We start from the raw sequence: 22973 nt of genomic DNA, 5'->3' as shown, positions 1-22973 counted from the left end.
CGAGCCCCGGCGCTCTCCGTGGCCCGCTCACCCAGCCCCACCGTCTGCGTCCCCCCAGCGCCGGCCCGGAGCGCCACCTGCGGCGCCCGCGCGGCCGCGGCCACTGCGCGTGCGCCCCCCAGCCCCGCCGCCACGCGCGGCCAGCGGTTCTGGACACCTTGATGACGCGAGCGAGGTGCGCCTGCGCAGTTCACGCTGCCCGCCCAGGTCTAGGCGGACTCGACAGCCGGGCGATGGGCCCGCCGGCCTGAGGGCTGGGCCGGGCCGGCTCTGGGTCGGAAGGCCGGGGCTGCGGGAGCGCGGCAGAGACGACGCGAGGGGACGAGGCCGGAAGCCGCCGGCGGCCGCGGCCGGCAGTCCCGGCATGCTCCGCGCCGCCCCGGGCCAGGCGCCGGACTCCAGCTCCCGGCGGCCCCCGCGGCCGGCGCCGGCTGCCCGCCCGGGCGCCGCGGCCCCTTTGTGAGGCCGCCGCTCGCGGCGAGATCGAGTCCCCGCCCCGGCCGCGGGCCGCTCGGCCGCCGAGCGAGGAGAGGTGAGGCGTCCCGCGCGGCGCGTGGGCGGGCAGGCCTGCCGGCGGGCGGGCGAGTGAGGGCGTCCGGGATGGTGGGAGCCGGGGTCAGGGTGTGCGTGACTATGTGAGCAGAGCGAGTGAGCCGAGTCTGGCCGTGACAACGCGTGACAGCGCCACTGTGTGCGTGACCCTGCGCGTGGGAGCGCGCGCGGCCGTGTGTGAGGAGAGTATGAGGACGCGGGTGACAGCGTCGTGACCGTGCGCCCGCGGCTGTGCCCGTGCGTCCCCGCAGGCTGCGCCCGGAGAGCCGCCAGCCCGGGGGGCGGTGGGGCGGGTGTGTGTGAGTGTGTGTGTGTGCGCGCGCGCGTGTGCGCGCCCCAGGCCTGGGGGCTCTGTGTAGTGGGGGAGACGCGAGATGGAGGAGACGGAGTTCACAGAGGGAAGGGACGGAGGGAAGAGAGCTGGGGAGGACACGGCCTCGGCCCGGCGGGCAGAGCCCTGAGCGCCGGCCTTGACCGCCTCCGGCACCGAAGGTCCTTCCACCGCCGCTGTACTGGCCAAGGCAGGGAGTTCCGTGGACAGTAACTCGTAACTTAGGGAGTTGCGGTGACGGTTTCTGCATGTCACTGCACCTGCACACCCTCCCCACCCCCGTCGAGGAAATTTGTTAGAAAAGTTGAGCGAATGGTTTTCTGGTGTGCTTTATAATAAGCCAGGGCTAGAAGCAGGAAGTCCTCTTTAGTCCAGGGTCCTCCAGACCACACGACCCCTCTGCGGGCTGCCCTGTGTAAACATGCTTTCTCTGAGGCATTCGCTTTGTAGCTTTTTAATCTCATCTTTGTAGAAACGGTGGGGACACATTTCCTTTCAATGTCATCCTCTAGCGAAGAGACTAAGGAGGCAGATACGGATCCCAGCTGGGCTCAGCTGCTTAATTACCATGAAGCCTTGGATAATTTCACTGATGTGAATTTCACGTGTGAAGGGGGACACACCCCTTACGTAGCAGTACCACTCTGAAGGGTACTGTTATTCTTATAAACGAGGAGCTATTTTATGCACAGAGTTTATGTCGCATATTGAGATCTAAAGCACGTGGGAGATTTAAATGGAGTATGAGCGTGCTAAATCGCTTCAGTCGTGTCCGACTCTTTGGGACCCCATGGACTGTAGCCCACCAGGCTCCTCTGTCCGTGGGATTCTCCAGGCAAGAATGGGTTGCCATTTCCTTCTCCAGGGATCTTCCTGACTCAGGGATCAAAGTGTCTCCTATGTCTCCTGCGTTGTTACCCGAATTCTTTACCACTCGAACCACCTGGGAAGCCCTTAAGTGAAGTATGACCTCTAAAGATACTGAATCACTGTGTTGAACACTTGAAACTAATATAACACTATAAATCAACTGTACTTAAAGCAGGTAGGTGAAAGAATTTAGATAGCAAACACGAGTTGAGTGTCAGCTCTTATGTTCTGTGGTGGGGAGAAGGGCAGTGAGAAGGAAACGGGACTTTCTTAAAAGCTGATGGTGCTGAGAGCTGAGGGCAGTCCTGGCATTTTATGTTTTCTTCTTCCCTCTCCAGCTGTGTTTTCTCTGAACGCTGCTCAGAGAGGAGCGGGAAGGAGGAGGGCAGAAGAGCTGTCATAATTTCTTAAAGCCATGTCCGAGGTAAGGAAATATTTCTTCTCTTCTCTGAAATGCCTTGTTTTTTCAGATTTAACATGGACATTTTGCTTTTCTCTGAAATTCCCCACTCTACTGAAGTTCCATTCATTCACTGATCTGGTCCTCATGTTCTCCAATCTAGTGAAAGGAGATTTCCTCACCACCACCACCCTCAAAGCGCAGTGAGCTTCTTTTTTTTTTTCCCCTCAGCCAGAATTTTCATCTACTATTCAAGAAACAGTTTAGCACTTGCTGTGGGTGAGGTGTTCAGTTGAGAGGTCTTAAGAGGCCAAAATACACTCCTTGGTGGAAGATGAAAATCTTCGCCGGAGGGACTTGATTCACTGAGGTCAAAGTGGCTGTTGAGATGCGAGCAGCAGTCTCGAGCTTTCCCACAGACCTGAGCTCGAGAGCCGACAGGGACTGCGGGGGAAGGCTTAGCTGTGGCACAGGGCAGGGGCTCTTGCTCAGGGAGGTTTTGAGGAGTGGGATTTGCTGGTCTTGAGTATTAAAGGGTGGGTCAGCTAGGACAGGAGTTTTCTTCAGGCACTGGGTGAGCATTAATAAGAAGGACTCCACGGGAGTAATGAGATACCCTGAGTTAGCATCAGGCCACAGACCGAATATTCTGCATCATTCACTGAAGATGAATGATGAGTTAATATGGAAAACTGCAGGACATTTTTTGAAAAAGAGACTGATAGGAGGGACTATTGAATATACATTAAAAAGTGGCTGCTTACCTCTGTAATAACAAAACCAGTAAATAATATAGAATGGGAGCCAGAGAAAGAAAAAGATCAGCATATAACATCCAGAAACAAATACAAGTAAGAACAGAAAATACTTATTCACTCACTGAACATATAGTTATTAAAGACTTCAGTTCAGTTCAGTCGCTCAGCCGTGTCGGACTCACTGCGACCCCATGAACCGCAGCACGCCAGGCCCCCCTGTCCATCACCAACTCCCGGAGCTTACTCAAACTCATGCCCATCAAGTCGGTGATGCCATCCAGCCATCTCATCCTCTGTCGTCCCCTTCTCCTCCTGCCCCCAATCCCTCCCAGCATCAGGGTCTTTTCCAATTAGTCAACTCTTCACATGAGGTGGCCAAAGTACTGGAGTTTCAGCTTCAGAATCAGTCCTTCCAATGAACACCCAGGGCTGATCTCCTTTAGGATGGACTGGTTGGATCTCCTTGCAGTCCAAGGGACTCTCAAGAGTCTTCTCCAACACCACAGTTCAAAAGCATCAATTTTTCGGCACTCAGCTTTCTTCACAGTCCAACTCTCACATCCATACATGACCACTGGAAAAACCATAGCCTTGACTAGATGGACCTTTGTTGGCAAAGTAATGTCTCTGCTTTTTAATATGCTATCTAGGTTGGTCATAACTTTCCTTCCAAGGAATAAGCGTCTTTTAACTTCATGGCTGCAATCACCATCTGCTGTGATTTTGGAGCCCACAAGAATAAAGTCTGACACTGTTTCCACTGTCTCCCCATCTATTTCCCATGAGGATATGGGACCAGATGCCATGATCTTAGTTTTCTGAATGTTAAGCTTTAAGCCAACTTTTTCACTCTCCTCTTTCACTTTCATCAAGAGGCTTTTTAGTTCCTCTTCACTCTCTGCCATAAGGGTGGTGTTATCTGCATATCTGAGGTTATTGATATTTCTCCCGGCAATCTTGATTCCAGCTTGTGCTTCCTCCAGCCCAGCGTTTCTCATGATGTACTCTGCATATAAGTTAAATAAGCAGGGTGACAATATACAGCCTTGACATACTCCTTTTCCTATTTGGAACCAGTCTGTTGTTCCATGTCCAGTTCTAACTGTTGCTTCCTGACCTGCATATAGGTTTCTCAAGAGGCAGGTCAGGTGGTCTGGTATTCCCATCTCTTTCAGAATTTTCCACAGTTTATTGTGATCCACACAGTCGAAGGCTTTGTCGTAGTCAATAAAGCAGAAATAGATGTTTTTCTTGAACTCTCTTGCTTTTTCGATGATCCAGCATATATTGGCAATTTGGTCTCTGGTTCCTCAGCCTTTTCTAAAACCAGCTTGAACATCTTACTGTATGTTAAATGCTGGCAATACTACAGTTAAAAAATAGATACTGTCTTCATGGAATTTACTGTCTACTAGTTTATTATATGATAGCGTAATGATATTTTAAATCAGAGGAGAAGGGCTGGATGTTCGCTTGAAATTTTTTTCTTCCTCATACCTTGAGGCTAAAAACATTGTGTAGATTAAATATAAAAAGTAAAACCACAAGCTGCTACCTCTCTTTCTTGTTTTCTGTCACGCAGAGCAGCCCTGTGACTGGTGGTGGAGACGCTGTTTGCACTGCCCAGTACCGAGCGGCTAGCCGCGCTGGCTGTGGAGCCATGTGTATGGACTAGCGTGACTGAAGGGCTGAAGTTTTAAATGTTGATTGATTTAAATAACCACACGTGGCCAGTAGCTAGTCTGTTTAGACAGGAGAGTTCTAGGTTCATAAAATGATAAAGCCAGGAAGAAAATTATGAGTGACCTGGTTGTCTGAGACACTGTTTTCCAAATGAGGAAAAAGAGGCCAAGGAAGGAGTGATGTGCAGATGCCACTGTTAGTGGCTGTCAGAGGCAGCAGGCTGTGCTGCTGAGGGTGAGTAAGGGTGGCAGGACGGTGACAGGCTCCTGGGAGCAGAGTGCTCGGGGTCACAGAGCGCATCACTCCTCCATGGAATGAAGTCCCGCGTCCTTCCCTTGCCTCTCAGGCCCACACGGCCCAGCTTCCGGCGCTCAGACCTCCTCTCCTCCCATCTTCACTGCTCTCTGCTCCAGTCACACTGGTCGGCTCTCTGTCCCTCAAACGTTCCAAGCTCCTCTCTCTTTCTGAACCTTTGCATTTGCTCCTTCCTCGTCTGTAACTCTCCTCCCCTAGAGGATGGCCTGTCTAGCTCTCCCACTTTATGTAGGTTGTTGTTCAAACCTCAGCTCATTTTTATTTTTTTTTCCATTTATTTTTATTAGTTGGAGGCTAATTACTTTACGATATTGTAGTGGTTTTTGCCATCACTGACATGAATCAGCCATGGATTTACATGTGTTCCCCATCCCAATCCCCGCTCCTGCCTCCCCAAACCTCAGCTCATTTTTAAGGTTTTATCTTTATCTTACACAAAAGTGAAAATTAGTCACTCAGTCGTGTCTGGCTCTTTGTGACCCAATGGACTGCAGCCCGGGAGAAGGAAATGGCAACCCGCTCCAGTGTTCTCGCCTGGAGAATCCCGTGGACAGAGGAGCCTGGTGGGCTACAATCCATGGGGTCGCACAGAGTTGGACACGACTGAAGCGACTTAGCAGCAGCAGCAGGACTGTAGCCCACCAGGCTCCTCTGTCCATGGGGTTCTCCAGGCAAGAACACTGGAGCGGGTTGCCATTTCCTTCTCCAGGGGTCTTTCTGACACAGGGATGGAACCAGAGTCTCCTGCACTCCAGGCAGATTCTTTACCATCGGAGCCACCAGGGAAGCCCATTTTTACTTCTATGAACGCCCCGTAACTCTAAGTTACCTTACCTTGTTTCTGTCATAGTATTTAATATTACCTGACGTTGTGTGACCTTATATTGAATGTCTTTCTCCTCTGTCAGAATTTTAATTCCACAAGGGGAGGGACTATATTCTGTCCACCTTTGTATTCCCAGTATAGGTAGTAGGGAATTACAACAATGTAGGTAGTAAGAATCCACTAAATACTTGCCAAATTAATATATAAATCAACAAAAGAATGAATTTTTGAGACCAGGGCAGCAAGAGCTAGCAAGCAGCCTCTCTTCTGCTGTCGGTGAGCTGGTGACGGAAGGCGGCAGAGGGTATGTTATGTGGGGGACACAGCCCATCGACCCAAAGGCCCTGAGTGCGTCACAGTCTCTTGTGATGGGGCCCAGGAAACCGCATTTTTACTGAGTCCGCTGATGATTTTAATGCACAGTTTTTGAGAACCTCTGCCTCTAAAGATTATATATTTAAAGTATGCCTCTTGTTATTGTGCTCAGTCACTACGTCATATCCGACTCTGTGACCCCATGGACTATATGTAGTCCACCAGGCTTCTCTGTCCATGAGATTTCCCAGGCAAGGATACTGGAGTGGGTTGCCTTTTCCTTCTCCAGGGGAATCTTCCCAGACCAGGGATCAAACCCATGTCTCCTGTATTGGCCAACTGGGAAACCTCTTATAAAACAGTATATGTGTTATATTTTCTCTATTCTCACAGCAGGCTATTATTCTTTTAGTGGCCACTTTGGGATAATATGTATCCATTACTTCCTACTGTAACAATCATCTTTCTTCCCTCTGTAATCTTCCGTCTATAGTTAGTACTTTTGTTACTTTCTCAACAAGGTAACTCCCCTATATTATTATTTGTAGATGTTATATTTAGTTATTGTTTCGGGGCTCTGAATTTCTTCCTGTGCTTCAATGCTTCCATTTTCCTTTTATTTTTCACTTCATTCCATTTTCCTTCTACCTGAAAAACTTTTATTAGTATTTCTTTGACTACAGGTCAAAACTTCAGTCCCAACCTGATTTTTTTTTTTTTTCATTATGTCCTTTTCTGACTAGGCCAGAATAGTGTAAATTAAACTTTTTTCTGATGTTAAGTAAGTTGGGAAATCCTAATCTTAATGGAGAGAAAAACTTTTAGGAGTATATTTTAAGACAATAACTAGAGACCTTTGTAACATCATAGTGAAAAATTAAGACTGACATAATTGAAAATAAGCAAGGGGTTAGTAAATCAGATATGGCTGATTTACATTATGTATTGATAATAATATGCATCTAACAAGAGTGATGTTATCAGTAAATTAATATGTAATCATAGACATGTCTGTGTAAGGAAATGTGAACAAATACATACTAACTGTGCATTTTGACTGCTTATGGGAGGTAGGTAGATGTTGGGGGTTAGGACTTCCGAGTTTTTAACTTAGAAAGGGAAAAAAAAATCACTGTGGGTAGAAATACCAGCCACTATTTTCTTTCTTTTAAAAAATTTTCTTCTACTCTAAATAATCTTGTGGTAAGAGTAGCCTAGGCTGCAGGTTTTCCCCTTTCAAGTCTTTGACTGTATCTTGCCAGTCCCTTCTGTCCTGCAGTGTGTCTGTAGAGGCTCACCTGACAGCCGCCGGGGGGGCCTTGTAATTAACGCTCTGTTCTTCTCTTGCTGCTGTGAGAATCCTGTCTTTCACTTTTCTGTTTGTGGGAGAAGGTAGGCTTCATGTCTTGCTGCTCTGCCATCGTGATGGCTCTCTCCAGACATTTCCTAAGCTTCTTTAATAAGGTGACAAAATGGTATAAGATTCCTGTCTTATAGAATCAAAATAAATATAAAAACATTTGAAAGGTATTCAGATCTCATTGGCTAAGAGGAAAATGTCAATCAGACCATCAAAATCCAGAATCCCTTTGTTTGTGCGTGCAAGTAAAAAAAAAACATCTTGTAAGAACTTTACCTGGCAACACCTGCCTGGCCTCTACTGCAGAAAACATGATGTGTGTGGAACACTTTTTTTGCACACAGTTTTAAAGAGTGTATTGAAGTGGTTGAGTTTTAATAGAATTTATGATTGATGGTGCCCAGCCCTGTCTCGCACAAGTTTCATCTTTTAAACCCAACTGGTGTTCCCTTCCTTGAAGCCTTCACTCACTTCCCAGATTTCCCTTTATTAAGTTGTTTTTGAGATGGAAGCATGTAAGATAGAAGCTGATGAATGTAACTGATGTTTCGTGGTGTCCTTTCACTTCACTTGTGGTTTCCTTAACGTTTTTGTCCATTACTCAGAGTTATTCATATACTGACTCTTTTTTTTTTTTTTTCTCATTAAAAATGTTTCTGTGTAGCATCACTGATAGGCTTAAATGCATCTTCAGTAAGGGTATTACTCTGTCAGGAGGCACGTTAATAGGAGTGATGTTCATTTTTGACAACCCCTCTGGCCAAGACACATCCAGAACTTGCCCCGATGGGATCCTGGACGCTGATGCGGGGCGGGCGGTCCCCTCCTTACTGGACTGTGGTGAGGATGGCCGCCAGCGGGGCTCCCTGCCGCCACTGCTCACCAGGCAGCGTGGAAGCATTTCAGGATCTGACAGGTCAGCTCGGCTGCTTGGGTGGGTGCCGTTGAGGGCAGCTGCGTGTCAGCTCAGCTTAAGGGTAGGTTTTGCTCTGTGATGTGCCAAACCTGTAAAGCACATACCAGATCATACAGCCAAAAAAAAAAATCTGGAGCAGACTTACCACATGAGGAAGAATGCCCATTTTTTTAATTTTCGGGAAGCAGACTAGGTCTTATTTCATGTTACAGAGATCCTTAATTTAACATACCATGGTGTTTGAGAGCTGTGTGGTAACATTTCAGAAACTTGTTCACTAGGTGTTCACAACTGGGTGTGTTTCTCTTGTGAGCTGTAGGTGTTTTGTGATTTCACTGCATTATCACATTTGAGATGTTCCCTATCTAACTTAATAGTGGTTAAAATTACTATTACTTTGTCTTTTAGGGGGTATGATAAGTTAACAACTGTCTTTGAAACTTAGTGACACTATCAAGAGCTGTCATGTAATCTTTTGTTGTTCCTGATTGTTCTCTGTAATGGCATACACTTAAGTTATATTTTTGCAAAATCACCATAAAACTTCTTTACTGCTTTTATTACATTTGTATGTAATTTTAGAGTACCAATACAGTGAGCATCAAATATATGTTTATATATATCTAATTGATATAGCTGGAACACTGATCATTCAATTGCATAATTTGGAAAAATGCATATAAAAATTGAGCATGTTTCTGCCTCCTCCTTGAGGCCTTTTTTTTACTGCTCCCATCTGTCCTGATTTTCCACACTGAGAAATGCTCTAGCATTACCTCACATTTGATTGTTTACATGTTCTGCTCCTGGCAGTTTTCACTTGCACCTTTTCCTCATCAGTGGAGACCCTCTGAAATGGTGTGCTCTCCGTGACAGAACGTCAAGACCAAGCACAGCGAGGGGCGTTGCCCGGACCCGAGATGCTGACCGGAAACTGCACCGCACGCAGGGTTTCTAATAAACCGAGCTCGTGTGGGGGTAGGAGCGCCGGCCGGCTGAGCAGGAGCGGGTCTGTGTCGTTTCAGGATCTGCTGACGTTTGGGGACGTGGCCGTGGACTTCTCGCAGGAGGAGTGGGAGTGGCTGAACCCCGCGCAGAGGAGTCTGTACAGGAAGGTGATGCTGGACAACTACCGGAGCCTGGTGTCGCTGGGTGAGGAGGTCCCCCTGCAGGCGGCATCCGAGGAGGCTGCTCCGCAGTGCCGCGCCTCACGGCTCTCCCCAGATGAGTGTAGCTCTGCAGGCGCAGCTGGGTTGGGTGTTGGTGCAGCTCCCTTCCCGCCCCCAGACACGTCACCTCTCCTCAGCTCCCTCCCCTTCCCAGTGCCCAAGCAGCTCCATCTGACTGGTGGGCCTGGCTAACTCCCCTTTTTATTTCTTGTGAGCAGGAGTTTCGGTTTCTAAGCCAGATGTGATCTCATTACTGGAGCAAGGAAAGGAGCCCTGGCTGGTGAAGGAGGAAGGGCCGAGGGGAGCACGCCCTGGTGAGTGAACGAGACCCAGGGCTGGAGGGGCCCCTGCCAGGAAAGCTCAGCTAGCCTGAAAAGTTCAGCTCCTAACTGATGCTTCCTGGGTAGCGTCAAAGGGCTCCAGGCCTGGGAAGAGACAGAGGTGTCTCTGGCCTGAGCTCCCCAACTAAACTCTCCCCGATTCACTCTCACACAGTACTGCCCTCTCAGATAACCTTTTCCTGTTCTCTGGATCCAAATATCACAGCATCTTCTTGTCTTTGCTTTTCCGTTTGACACAAGTTGCTCCAGTCCTGTCTTTAAACATCTAGATGCAGCAATGCATTTTTTTTTTTTCCTTTTCACTCATTCATTCCTTTTAGACTGAAGGACTGATTCATTTATTCACTTAATCTCTTACGAGGATTCAGGTTTCTACTTTGAGAAAATCATCCTATTACATTTTTAGGATTATTCTGACGTTTATAAACCACCAACGGAAAAATACTTCTGGTGGTATTTTCTTCAAATCTGGGTAACTGGAAGGTGATAGCATTTAACAGAAACAAGTCAAAAGGAAGAATAGGTTTGTAGAAGAAAAGATGAATTTGACTTAGGACAGTAAGACTTATCTGATGGGAAGATTTCCTAGTAAAGAAATGCAGCATACCACTGGAGGGAAGTGGAGGCTAGGAAAAAAGTCTGATTACATGTCAGTGTGAAGGAATGAGGTCAGTAGTCTTAAGAGTTTGGAAGAAAAACTCTGGTACCAGGGCCTCTGTGGGGAAGTAGACCTTTGATAGCTTTCTCAGTGTCCTCTGCTAAGTGGCCTCCCGATAACTTCCTCCTTGAGTTAAATTATATAAATTTTAATTTTTCTAGATAGTTATCAGGTTTATTTCCATGAACCTGAGCATAGTAATCACAATTCTTTTTGTTTTGTACTGTAGTATAAAATATCCCATTTTATTTTATATAGCTAATTGTTTTAGTTAGGTTGCTACTCATTAATCAATTTTGCTTATTTATTTTTAAATTCCAGCTTTTGGCTATATCTGTTAAATATAAAATATAGCTTCATCATTCTCCCCTTTTCTAATTCTCTATTTTCCTCTTTACTAATTATTTATTGCCTTAGATTTACTTTGTTTCCATTGTTTGGAAACATGCTAAAAAACTGAAAACTTAAACTATTATTTCATTGTTTCTTAATTCACTAATGAAATTATTAGAGGTTTTATAGTTTCAGGTGTATTTGATATCTAGTGGTTTTATTTCCATTTCCTAGACAAGTTTTAATTCCCTACACAACAGTTGTTTAACAGAAAGTTTTCTGGTTTTACTGTATTTTGATCAAATTGCTTTATTATATTTGATCAGGATAGCAATTACTACTAATTCTATTTGATCAGGATAGCAATTACTACTAATTCTATTTTCTAATGAGTTGAGGATTTTATATGACCTAATACATAGCTTTTTTTTAAAACTATTCTATAGGTTCCAAGTTAAGAGTATTTTCAGTGTAAAGAGCTTGTTACATGAGTTTTACTTCATGTTACTAAAGTCAGTCTTTGCTTAGCCTTTGTTTCCATCCGTTATTTTTCTTAACTTTACATACAGTAAGTTGCATTAATGTAAATTACAGTGGGATGAGTTCTGACAGCTGTGTACATCCATGAAACCATCACTACAATGAAGACCATCACCCCCGAAGATTGCTTGTGCCTTTCTGCAGTCCATTCTTCTCCACTCTGGCTCCAAACTAACCTTTGTCGTTTTAGATTAGTTTGCATTTAAACTAAATGGAATCATACTATTATGTTTGGTTTACTTCACCATCAAAATTTACTTTGAAAATCACACTGTTGCATATGTGAGATTGCATATGTGAGCAGTAAATGTGTAATTGACTGCTTTTGTTGCTGAGTGTCAGTCTGCTGTGCAGACATTCCACATTTTCCTTTTTCCACTTACCTACTGATGCACCTTTGGGTCATTTCCAGCGTGGGCAGTATGAAGTGGGCACGTACAGGACTTTGTATGGACATACATTTTCATTTCTCTTAGGTAAATACCTAAAAGTGGAAAAACAGGGGTGGGGGTTGTGGGAGGAAGGCTCAAGAGGGAGGGGATGTGCGAACACACGTAGTTGTACTTTGCTGTGCAGAGAAGCTGACACACATGCTAAAGCAATTATATGCCGATAAAAAATGCTTTTAATACCAGCTTAAAAAAAGTGGAAAAATGGAGTCATATGACAGGAATGTGTGTGACTTTAGTTTTCCAAGGAGATGGTATTCTCATTCCCATCAGCACTGTAGCAGAGTTCCAGGTGTGCTCCGTACCCTCACCATACCTGTTGAGGGTTTTTTTCATTTAGAATGGTTTTGTTGAAGTAAAGCTGGCATGCAGTGCTCTGTTAATTTCTGCTGTACAGAACGGCTCAGGTACACGCGGATACAGCTCCCCGCGCTCTGCGGTGGGGCCTGCTGTGTGTCCATCCTCTAGGACAGTTTGCAGCCGCTAGTCCCAAACTCCTGATCGCTCCCTCCCCCACTGCGCCTCCCCTCGGCAGCCACAGTGTGTTCTCTGGGTGAGCCTGTTGCTGTTTTTCAGATACACAGTTGCTCTAGTACCCTTTTTTAAAAGACTTTCCCTTACCCATTATATTGTCTTTTTGGTATCTTTGTTAAAAATCAGTTGACCATATATGTATGGGTTAAGTCCTGAACTGTTCTTTTCCAATGATCTATATATGTCTATCCTTTCACCAGTACCACACTGTCCTGATTACTGTAGCTTTATAGTAAATTTTGACATCAGTTGAATTTGTAAAATCACTTTGACTATTTTAATAGATCAGTTGCATTTCCATATAAATTCTAGAATGAAGTTGAGCATGTCTACCTAAAAATCCTTCTGGGGTTTTGTTTGGGACTGCGTTGAATCTATGTATCAATTTAGAGAGAACTGACATCCTAGTATCATTGTTTTATCATTGACATCCTAGTATTGTTTTCCAATTCGTGAAATTTAGCCATTTTTTACAGTCTTAATTTCTATAAGCAGTGTTTTGTCATATCCAGTGTAGTGGCTTCTTATAAGTATTATATTTATATATCTATATAGAAAGTGATATAGTTTTATGGATATAAGATACATAATTTTTCAGATATAAGTTTTTTCCAGTAATGTGTGCATGTGTGATCAGTTGTGTCCGACTCTTTGCGACCCCATGGACTATACAGTCCATGGAATTCTCCAGGCCAGAATACTGGAGTGGGTAGGTGTTCACTTCTCCAGGGGATCTTCCCAACCCAGGGATCGAATCCAGGTCTCCTGCACTGCAGGCAGATTCTTTACCAGCTGAGCCACCAGGGAAGCCCAGGAATACTGGAGTGGGTAGCCTATCCCTTCTCCAACAGATCTTCCCAACCCAGGAATCGATCCAGGGTCTCCTGCATTGCAGGCAGATTCTTTACCAACTGAGCTACCAGGGAAGCCATGAAAAGTAATGTTATCTGCAAATACAACTTTATTTCTTATTGACATAGCTAGGATCTCTTGTAATGTTGAATAGCATTGGTTAAGAGCAAATATACTTGCATTATTCTCAATCTTAAGGGGAAATGTATTCACTCTTTCACCATTAAGTTGTTACAGATACTTCTTAGATGCCCTTTATCAGCTTGAGGAAGTTCCTTTCTGTTCCTGCTTTGCTGAGGATTTTTATAACAAACAGATGTTAAATTTAGTAAAATACTTTTACACTGATTGAAACAATGTGATTTGCATCTTTAATCTGTTCATGTGGTGAGTTACACTGATTTTCATATATGAAACTAACCTTGCATTCGTGGGATGAACTCCACTTGGTCAGGATTATGCTTTCATATTTTCCTGGATTTTATTTGCTATAATTTTGTATCATTTTACATTTATGTTTCTGTGCTACATTGCTTTTGTAAATCATAATAGAAAGTCTGGTTTTACTATAAATAAGGTGAGAAACCATTGGAAAGTCTGGAACAGAGTAATAGGTGATTTGATTTAGGAATGGAAAAGATAAGGTAAATAAAGGCCTATGGCAGATTAATAAAACCAACAATTTGATACAAACTTACTTCAATATGAAGACATCTTAGCTTGAGTATCAGCTGAAAATTTACATTTGGTTGGAACATATCACACAGAAAATGATACTCAGAAAGACTATTTTCAGGCTGCTAAACCATAGTTTAACCATAGTTTTATATATAGCCTGTGGCAATTAATAGGGTTCCCTGGTGGCTCAAGATAGTAAAGAATCCTCCTGCAATGCAGGAGATGCAGGTTCAGTCCCTGGGTCAGGAAGATCACCTGGAAAAGTAAATGGCAACCCACTCCAGTATTCTTGCCTGGAGAATCTCATGGACAGAGGAGCCTGGTGGCCTGCAAGTCCATGGGGTAGCGAAGAGTCAGACACAACTGAGTGACTAACACTTTCATGGCAATTAATGACACCTGGTGTGTTTTGGTATGTGGGGATCTAATAGATTTTTTTTAGCCACATTGACATGAAGGTTTTTTCTTTTTTTTTTTTAAAGCTGATGAACTTACCTTGAATGCAGGCTAACCTGAGGCAAGAAAGGAAGGTGTTTGCAGACTTAATATTAATATAGATATATATATATATAATGATTGTGATATTCTGATGGTTACCTTAATAGTTATGCATGAGGTATTTTCTTAATAAATTTTCCACATTTTCATTCTTTATAATCTCATCGTTAGACTGCATTTAACAGCTATTAACATCCTTGAACTTATGTATGTAGTTCATTCACCAGTTGGTGTTTTAGAAGTTTTTTTCTAATGCATAAATACAAAAGACGTTTGTTTCCTTGATATCTTTTAGATTGGGAGTATGCATTTAGAAACAAGGAATTTCCATCAAAGCAAGTTATTTATGAAGAATCATCCAAAATAATGATGATGGGAAGAAGCCATCTTAGTTATAACCTCAACTGCTCCAGTTGGAGAGAAGACCCTAAAAGTAAGGACTGGTTTAAGAACCAGTTGGGAACTCAGGAGGTACATGCTAGTCAGCTGATCGTCACTCACAGAGAAATCCTAACTGAGGATCACAGTAATGAATATACTAAGTCCTGGCAAACTTTCCATCAGGATACAATCTTTGATATAAAGCAGAAACGTAATAAGCATGAGCCACAAAAGAGAAGTTACCAGAAAAAACCTGTGGAAATGAAACGTAAGAAAGTATATGTAGAAAAGAAACTTTTGAAATGTAATGAATGTGAGAAGGTGTTCAACCAAAGCTCATCTCTCACTCTTCATCAGAGGATTCATACTGGAGAGAAGCCCTACGCGTGTGTCGAATGTGGGAAAACCTTCAGTCAGAGTGCAAACCTAGCTCAACATAAGAGAATCCACACTGGAGAGAAACCCTATGAATGTAAGGAATGCAGGAAAGCCTTCAGCCAGAATGCCCACCTTGCTCAACACCAGAGAGTTCATACTGGAGAGAAACCTTATCAGTGTAAAGAGTGTAAAAAAGCCTTCAGCCAGATTGCACACCTGACTCAACACCAGAGAGTTCATACTGGAGAGAGACCTTTTGAATGTATCGAGTGTGGAAAGGCCTTTAGTAATGGTTCATTTCTTGCTCAGCATCAGAGAATTCACACTGGAGAGAAACCTTATGTATGTCATGTGTGTGCGAAAGCCTTTAGCCATCGTGGATACCTAATTGTACATCAGAGAATACATACAGGAGAGAGACCCTATGAGTGTAAGGAATGTAGGAAAACCTTCAGCCAGTATGCACACCTTGCTCAGCACCAGAGGGTTCATACTGGAGAGAAACCATATGAATGTAAAGTATGTAGGAAAGCCTTCAGCCAGATCGCATACCTTGATCAACATCAGAGGGTTCACACTGGAGAGAAACCCTATGAATGTATCGAATGTGGGAAGGCCTTTAGCAACAGTTCGTCACTTGCACAACATCAGAGAAGTCATACCGGAGAGAAACCTTACATGTGTAAGGAATGTAGGAAAACGTTTAGCCAGAATGCAGGCCTTGCTCAGCATCAGCGAATTCATACTGGAGAGAAACCTTATGAATGTAACATTTGTGGGAAAGCCTTTAGCTACAGTGGGTCTCTAACTCTACATCAGAGAATTCATACTGGAGAAAGACCCTATGAGTGTAAGGACTGCAGGAAATCTTTCAGGCAGCGAGCACACCTCGCTCATCATGAGAGAATCCACACTATGGAGTCATTCTTGACTCTTTCCTCTCCCTCAGCCTCTGTGTCCAGTCCGCTGCCAAGACCTGTAGGCTTTATCTCCTAAATATGCCTTGAATCTGACTCCGTTAAACCATTTCCATTCTATAAATGTTTGTCCAATACATGATAATCTGTTTGACACAGACTATGGGAATAGCTTTTTAATCCATCCCCCTGTATTTACCATTTCCTGTTAGTAATCCATATTGCAGTCAAACTTGTATTTAAAAAGTCTGACCATATCACTTCTCCCTCATTAAAACCCTTCACTGGCATCCCATAGGTCTTAGGTCCAGGTGCACATTGCTCAAAATAGCCTAAAAGACCCCTGCCCCCCAATACCTTGTTCCCGTTTACATTTCAGAGTCCCATTTCATGTGACCATCTCATTCCTGGGCTACTTATCAAAATTCAGAATTTCATATTGCAGCAACAACTAGATCAGGGTTCCAGTTCTTACTGTTCCATTTTCTAGCCCTCTAGTTCTGGAGGAACATTTTGTCCCTTGTAAGCATCTTGTCTTTTTATTTCTATTATAGAAATAATAATGGTACTACCTCAAAAGTTAATGGGAGGATTAAATGAGATAATGCATGTAAATTGCTCAGCACAGTGCCTAGCATAATCAATAAACATTAATGTAAAATAAAAGGATAACTATGTATACAAAGAAGATCTGATCATCTTAGCAGTGATTATCGGTGAAATAACAAAACAGCTCAAGACCCAGGAGAGTAAAGATTTTTGAGTAGAAAGAGCTTCCTTGTTCTGAAGCTGAGTGAAAAGGGTATCCAACACAGTAGAGTTAATGTTGGAGTTCATGATGATAGAGTTAAGATGGTGGCTTCTGTTTCAGTACAAACATGGAAATACGATTTTGTTGATAAGAAAAACTAACTTCATTATATATTCAACAGTTTTAAGAAACCTTAAAACTGATGGTGTTAAAATTGATGGTGTTAAACATCAATTGTAATAAGTAAAATTTACTGAGATGTATTCATCATTTACATTTAAACAAAGGCAATATAGTCCTCAAAAGACAGAAAACTTTAAAAGATCAATAACCAAAGATGATTAGAAAACAAAATTTAACTCACCGCTCCTAATTCCAGGTTGATGAATCATGTTAAATCCATGTCATTTAAATAGAAAAAGTGTTAGGTTCTTATCTGTAATTCCAAGACCAGAGGGAAAAGAAATCGAAACTATAGGTCAAAACTCATAAACACGTTTGTGTGAAATTTAAAATGAATACCTTTAGATGGGCATTTGTTTTCCACTTTTCCACAGTTCAAACCACTACCTGTTGACTTACATCTGACTTGTTTTACACATTATTTCCTGACTCCTGAAGACTTTGTGCAATCAGTGCTGGAACCAATTCTCATGTGACTATAAGTACAAAGAAAATGAGTAAAGTTTAATGGAGGATGAGAAGAACAGATATTTTATCCTTCTGTAAAGAAAGATTCAATATTACACAGATGTTAGTAAGCCCCAAATTAATCTATTGATTCTTTGTACCTAACAAAATCCTAAGAATTTAAGGCTTGAAACATCGTGTTTGTCAACACACACACATAAACATTCACAATAGATATACACATAAAGGAAATATATAATAAAGGTGATAGTTCACTGTCAGTAGCTTAACAGTATTGGTATTTGAGTTTCTGCTCAAAATTATTTCTGTACAAAACAACTGTCTCATTCTTTTATCCAAATGCAAAACAGAGTCATTAGAGGATACCATACATAATCATGGAAAACAATCTCCCTAAATACAACATGAGATCCAGAAACCACACACGTATTCTAGGTTTGACTATATAAAAACTTTAATGAGCTTTTATATAGTCAAAGATAGTACAAAAGGTTTTTAAACAGAATTTTTAAAAAATTAGTAAAATATGTTTAAGCTATGAGATTCATATCCTTAACAAAGTACTCCTACAAGTCATTTAGAAAATGACACCTCCTTCCCTTATGAGTAAGGGGTATAAAGAGGTAACTGATGAAAATGATAAGTACTGACTCTCACAAGGATCATTAAACAAGTGAACTACCATCTTTCAATATCAGATTGATAAAATGTGCACTCAAAAAGCATAGGAGAGGAGGTACTTCTGTGTACTGATGTAAAGGCGACTTGTCAATATCAGAATTTTCCCTGAAATTTCATTGTCAATATCAGAATTTTCAAGGCTTGCTTTTGCAATTAAATACACAAGTTTATACTTCCATATCCTACAACAGATAAAACAATTTAAAAGGTATCAGAAAATAATCAAATTTTGTTAAAGACAAAAGGGAAAAAAAATGCTTATTCGTGAAATGTAGCAGAAACAGCTGTGACCTGAAACGTTTGCCTGACAGGGATTTCAGTAATGGGAAGTCAGTCTGTCCAAAGGTCCCAAGAGAAACTCATGCTGTAAGCTGGCTTGTGTAGAGGCTGGGGGGTAACAGTGACAAGACAGTTCATGATTTTTCATGTGAAGGTTATGTTAGTATCCCTACCAAAGCTTTCCCATTATACTCTTCTGTAAGTAAAGTAAATTGGATCCTTTTTTCACACCATTCAGAAAGATCAGTTCTAGTTGAATAAAATCCTAAATGTTAAATAGTAAAGTATTGGAAGAAAACATAATAGGATATGCTTACGACTTTGCTGTTGGACATATCTTCCTAAACTAGACAAAAACGAAAGTCACAAAGTAAAGATTAATGAAGTTGATTTTATCAAAAGTAGTTGTTCAGTCACGAAGTCTTGTCCAACTGCAATCCCATGGACTGCAGCCTGCTTCTAAAAAGACAAAAGAAACAGAATGGGAAAAGGCTGTAATAAAATACAAAAGGAAAGATGTAAATAAGAATACCTATAAATAGGTAAAGGACAACCAATTGAGAATAAAGATGAACAAAGGATAATAATGGACAAATCAGAAGAAATGCAGAATGCCAACACTCAGTCCCCACTTAACCTTGCTAGTAGTAAGAGATGCAAATTTAAATAATCTAATTTTAAAAACCTGGCAGTTGTATAGAGAAATAACTACTCTTATCAGTGCCGCTCTGGAGGCACTGAAGTTGTTAAAAACGTTAACTGACCCCTTCAGAGGGCAGTGTGGTTAGTACATGAAACTGAAAACTATCTAAATTTTCACCAATAGAGAAATACTGACACCAGTTTAGAAGACTGGGCTGGTGATACTGATAAGGATTTGACAAAAGGGCACTGATTAAACACTTGCAGAATAATAGAGGTTATATCTTTAAAATACATTTCTAATACATTTCTATAACTATGCAAATACACAGCAATAATAAGTCCTGAAAGACACGTCAAATTTGTAAGTGTTTTGCAGAGGGACCTGGAAGTGGACATTCCAGTCAAGAGGGTAGATTTATCATTATCTGTAATGTTTTAAATAAGAATGTTATCATTAAAACAAGTTGAAAAAATTCAATGAACTTATGGGGAACTAGAGCAACTAGAATGAGAGTTGGTAGCCTAAGTTGAAACCGTTCCTGGAATTTGGAGAATCTCATCATCTCTCCAGCCCTTTTCAGGCACACCGAAATCCCAGTAAATCGCTTCATTCAGCGAAACAGATCTATAGTGAGAATAACCAAAGACCTGCTGTCTACCTAGGAGAATCAAACAGTATCATTCTCAAATGTGAACAGACAGCTGAGGATCATCACAGATGATGAAGAGTTATCAGCATGATGAGGATCAAGTGACAGACTAAACCTGGAGTAGGTGAAGTTATATAATGAGAATAAAGCTAAAAAAGTACATTTGAGATTGGAATAGATGTTACACTTTTAAAGCAAATATGAGAAGCTACCAAAAAGAAATAACTCCTAAGAATAAAAAAAATTACTGTTATAATAGAAGATTTCAAAGAAAGTTGTGTAAATTCTTCAATTTCATAAATGTGGAAGAAAATGAGAAAAGAAACTTGGAAGTCTAATAGAAGGCCTGTCTAGTTAATATGAGTTCCACAACACATACACACACACAAAAATAATAATAATAGAGAAAATAAAATAGGACTGTATCAAAGGATTAAGAATCTTTCTAAACTGAAGAAAGTTATGAATGCTCAGCTAGGAATAGCTCACTTGAATGTTGGGCAGGCTGAACTGGCAAAAACCATATTATAATAGAAAAAATTTTTAAAAAGACACCCAGAAATATGCTTGTGGAATTCTGTAACACTAAAGAGGACACTATCCTAAAAGCTTTCAAAAAACGTGAATTTCTCCTAATAAAAATGATCGAGAGAATTAGCCTTCCCTCTAATGAGCAATATTAGATTGTAGAATACAGAAGAGCAGCTTCCAACTTAGGACTTGGAACTGCTTTGAATCTAGAAGTTTATACTGGAACGGTAGTGAAACATGAGGCCAAATACTGATATTCTGTATGTACAGTTTGCTTCAGTTTACTCCCACTTGTCTTTCAGTGGGGGAGAATGATTAGCTTTAGCAAAATCTGGATGGAAAAGGAAAAAAACAGAAAAGGCTTTAAACAGTGGATCTAACCTAGTAAAGTGGTGTTGAGGGTGACTAGGATAATCACTGTAAAAATCAGACCAAATTACTGGTAGGCTAGATATCCAGGGAGTCAGTGAAGAGAAACCAGGGAGAAAGGAAGGAATGGGTTACATTAAATAGTATTAACACAGAATTTGAGGATTTCTGTAATATGGTGAAAACAAACATTCATCAGAAGGAAAGACAGACAATTATTGGCTTGGGAAAAAACAAAGGAGAAGCCATACCAGATATCATGGTCCTAATATAAACCAAGCCCCATAAAATGTGACATGACTTTGGAAACAGAATATGGGGGGAAAAAATTTAAGTGAGTACTGGGATCATAACACTGGACTTACAGAGGAGGAAATGTAATCTTCACCGATGCTTGGCTCTGCCTCTTAAGAGAATAATATTTTATACAGTGATAATGATCTAATGCTATTTTACTTCCAACTTTAAAATAGACAAATCCCTGAAGTCTCTGTATGTGTGTATATGTATGTGTATAACAGACCCCATGGACTGTACTGTATAGTCCACAGAAATCTCCAGGCCAGAATACTGGGGTGGGTAGCCTTTACCTTCTCCAGGGCATCTTCCCAACCCAGGGATCAAACCCAGGTCTCCTGCATTGCAGTGGATTCTTTACCAGCTGAGCCACAAGGGAAGCCCTTTATTTCCAGCTTTAAGATAGACAAATCACTGAAGTCTCTGTATGCGTGTATATGTATACACACATCCATACACACAGTGTCTAATATCTATTTAATAACATAAAGGCAAAATACAGCTGATAGACTGGATGGTGGGAGGCTGACAGGGAAATAAGAGCTTGAAGCAAGGACAAGGGGCAATATGGTCATGGTATGTGGAGAGGATTCAGGAGATCTGTCTAAAGTCGATAGCAGAAATGCAGGTTAGTTGTATTTGAAGTTTAAACACATCAGAGGAGCTATTATAACCCACTTGGTGGGATGAATTAAATCCTTTCATCAGGGATATATACTCAGGGAGTATATAAAGTTAGTAAATTTACAAATAAAACTAAAGCAACTGTAATGAGGACTCTGATAGAAACCCAATTCAAATCGGCTTGGGAAAAGTGTATTTATTAGCTCTTTTAAGTGAAAGATGCAGAGCATGTATGTCACAGCCTCAGGTACGCTGGACTTGGTGCTCAGGCTCATCAGATTAGCAGCTCACAGCTGTGCTTTCACTCGTTTCATCTCTGGCGGGCAGAAATCAGTAAGATAGTTGGAGAACTCTTAAATATTTGAACCTAAATAGCCCAATTTTTAGTAACCCGTGGGTTAAAAGGCAAAATAGAAAGCATTTTGGATTGAAACTTGTAACACAGCAATCAAAATGCATGGAAAGCAGCTGACACATTACTTAGAAGGAAACATCACTAAATTGTAAAATAAAGCTCTCAATGGCTTCAGTCTCACCTTTATCAGACTAGAAGATGAAGCACAATGAAACCCAGAGGTAGCATAATGGAAATAAAGAATAGAAATCAATAGGAAACAAATATAAAAGCAGGTCAGTAAACCCAATATATCTTCACTCAGACAACATGAAAGAAAATATTCCAGTTACAAATACCTGGAATGACAGAGATGACATCACTACAGTTATTAAGCAGAATACTGTGAGCCTCACGCCAAAAAGTTTGACCACTTGGATAAAATGGAAAAACTTTCCTGACAGATTCAAACTGCCAATCTTATTCAGCCTCTTTAAACTTACTGTTTTATCCCTTGTCAGGTGCTTTTTATAAAGGAATAAATGTTTGATTTCTTGATCTATCTGCCAGAGCAGTAGATCCAGTTTCCTACAGCAAATTTTATAACTTTCATGAAATAAATCCAAGGTTAAACTCACCTTTTAGGATCTTATTATAAATAATGAAGCATGCAAGGTACATGAGCTTTTGTCTATTAGCAAAGATCACTAAAATCACAGTCAAAACGTGTCAACAGAAGAATTAACTGTTTTGGAAAATTAACTTGTAATCCTGGTATCTTGCAAACACATTTGAAGAAATATAGGATTGGAGGCTTCCCTGGTGGCTCAGTAGTAAAGAACCCACCTGCAAATGCAGGAGACACGGGTTTGGTCCCTGGTCCAGGGAGATCCCACATGATGTGGAACAACTGAACCCATGCGCCACAACTGAGCCCGGGCTCGAAAGCCTGGCAGCCGCAGCTGTCAACTCACGCCCTAGAGCCCTTGCTCCACAGCGAGAGAAGCCGCCCCAGTGAGAGACCCCACGCCCCACAGCGAGAGACTAACCCCGCTCGCCGCATCAGAGGGAAGTCCTGCAGCAGCAAAGACTCAGCACAGTCACAGA

General features: G+C 42.0%; 1 protein-coding gene across 1 annotated transcript; it reads left to right on the top strand.

Moving 5' to 3' along the window:
• Positions 1-439: 439 nt before the first annotated feature.
• On the top strand, positions 440-19812 carry ZNF583 (zinc finger protein 583). The gene is made up of 5 exons (XM_061140384.1): positions 440-532; positions 2092-2177; positions 9352-9478; positions 9714-9809; positions 14674-19812. The coding sequence occupies exons 2-5, from the start codon at positions 2169-2171 to the stop codon at positions 16131-16133; spliced, it is 1692 nt and encodes a 563-aa protein (XP_060996367.1). The 5' UTR covers positions 440-532; positions 2092-2168; the 3' UTR covers positions 16134-19812.
• The last annotated feature ends 3161 nt before the right edge of the window (positions 19813-22973 follow it).

Source organism: Dama dama, chromosome 4, assembly GCF_033118175.1.
Source record: "Dama dama isolate Ldn47 chromosome 4, ASM3311817v1, whole genome shotgun sequence".
NCBI lineage: Eukaryota > Metazoa > Chordata > Mammalia > Artiodactyla > Cervidae > Dama > Dama dama.
Note: the sequence above shows the minus strand (reverse complement) of the source record. Positions and strands in the feature narration are given on the sequence as shown.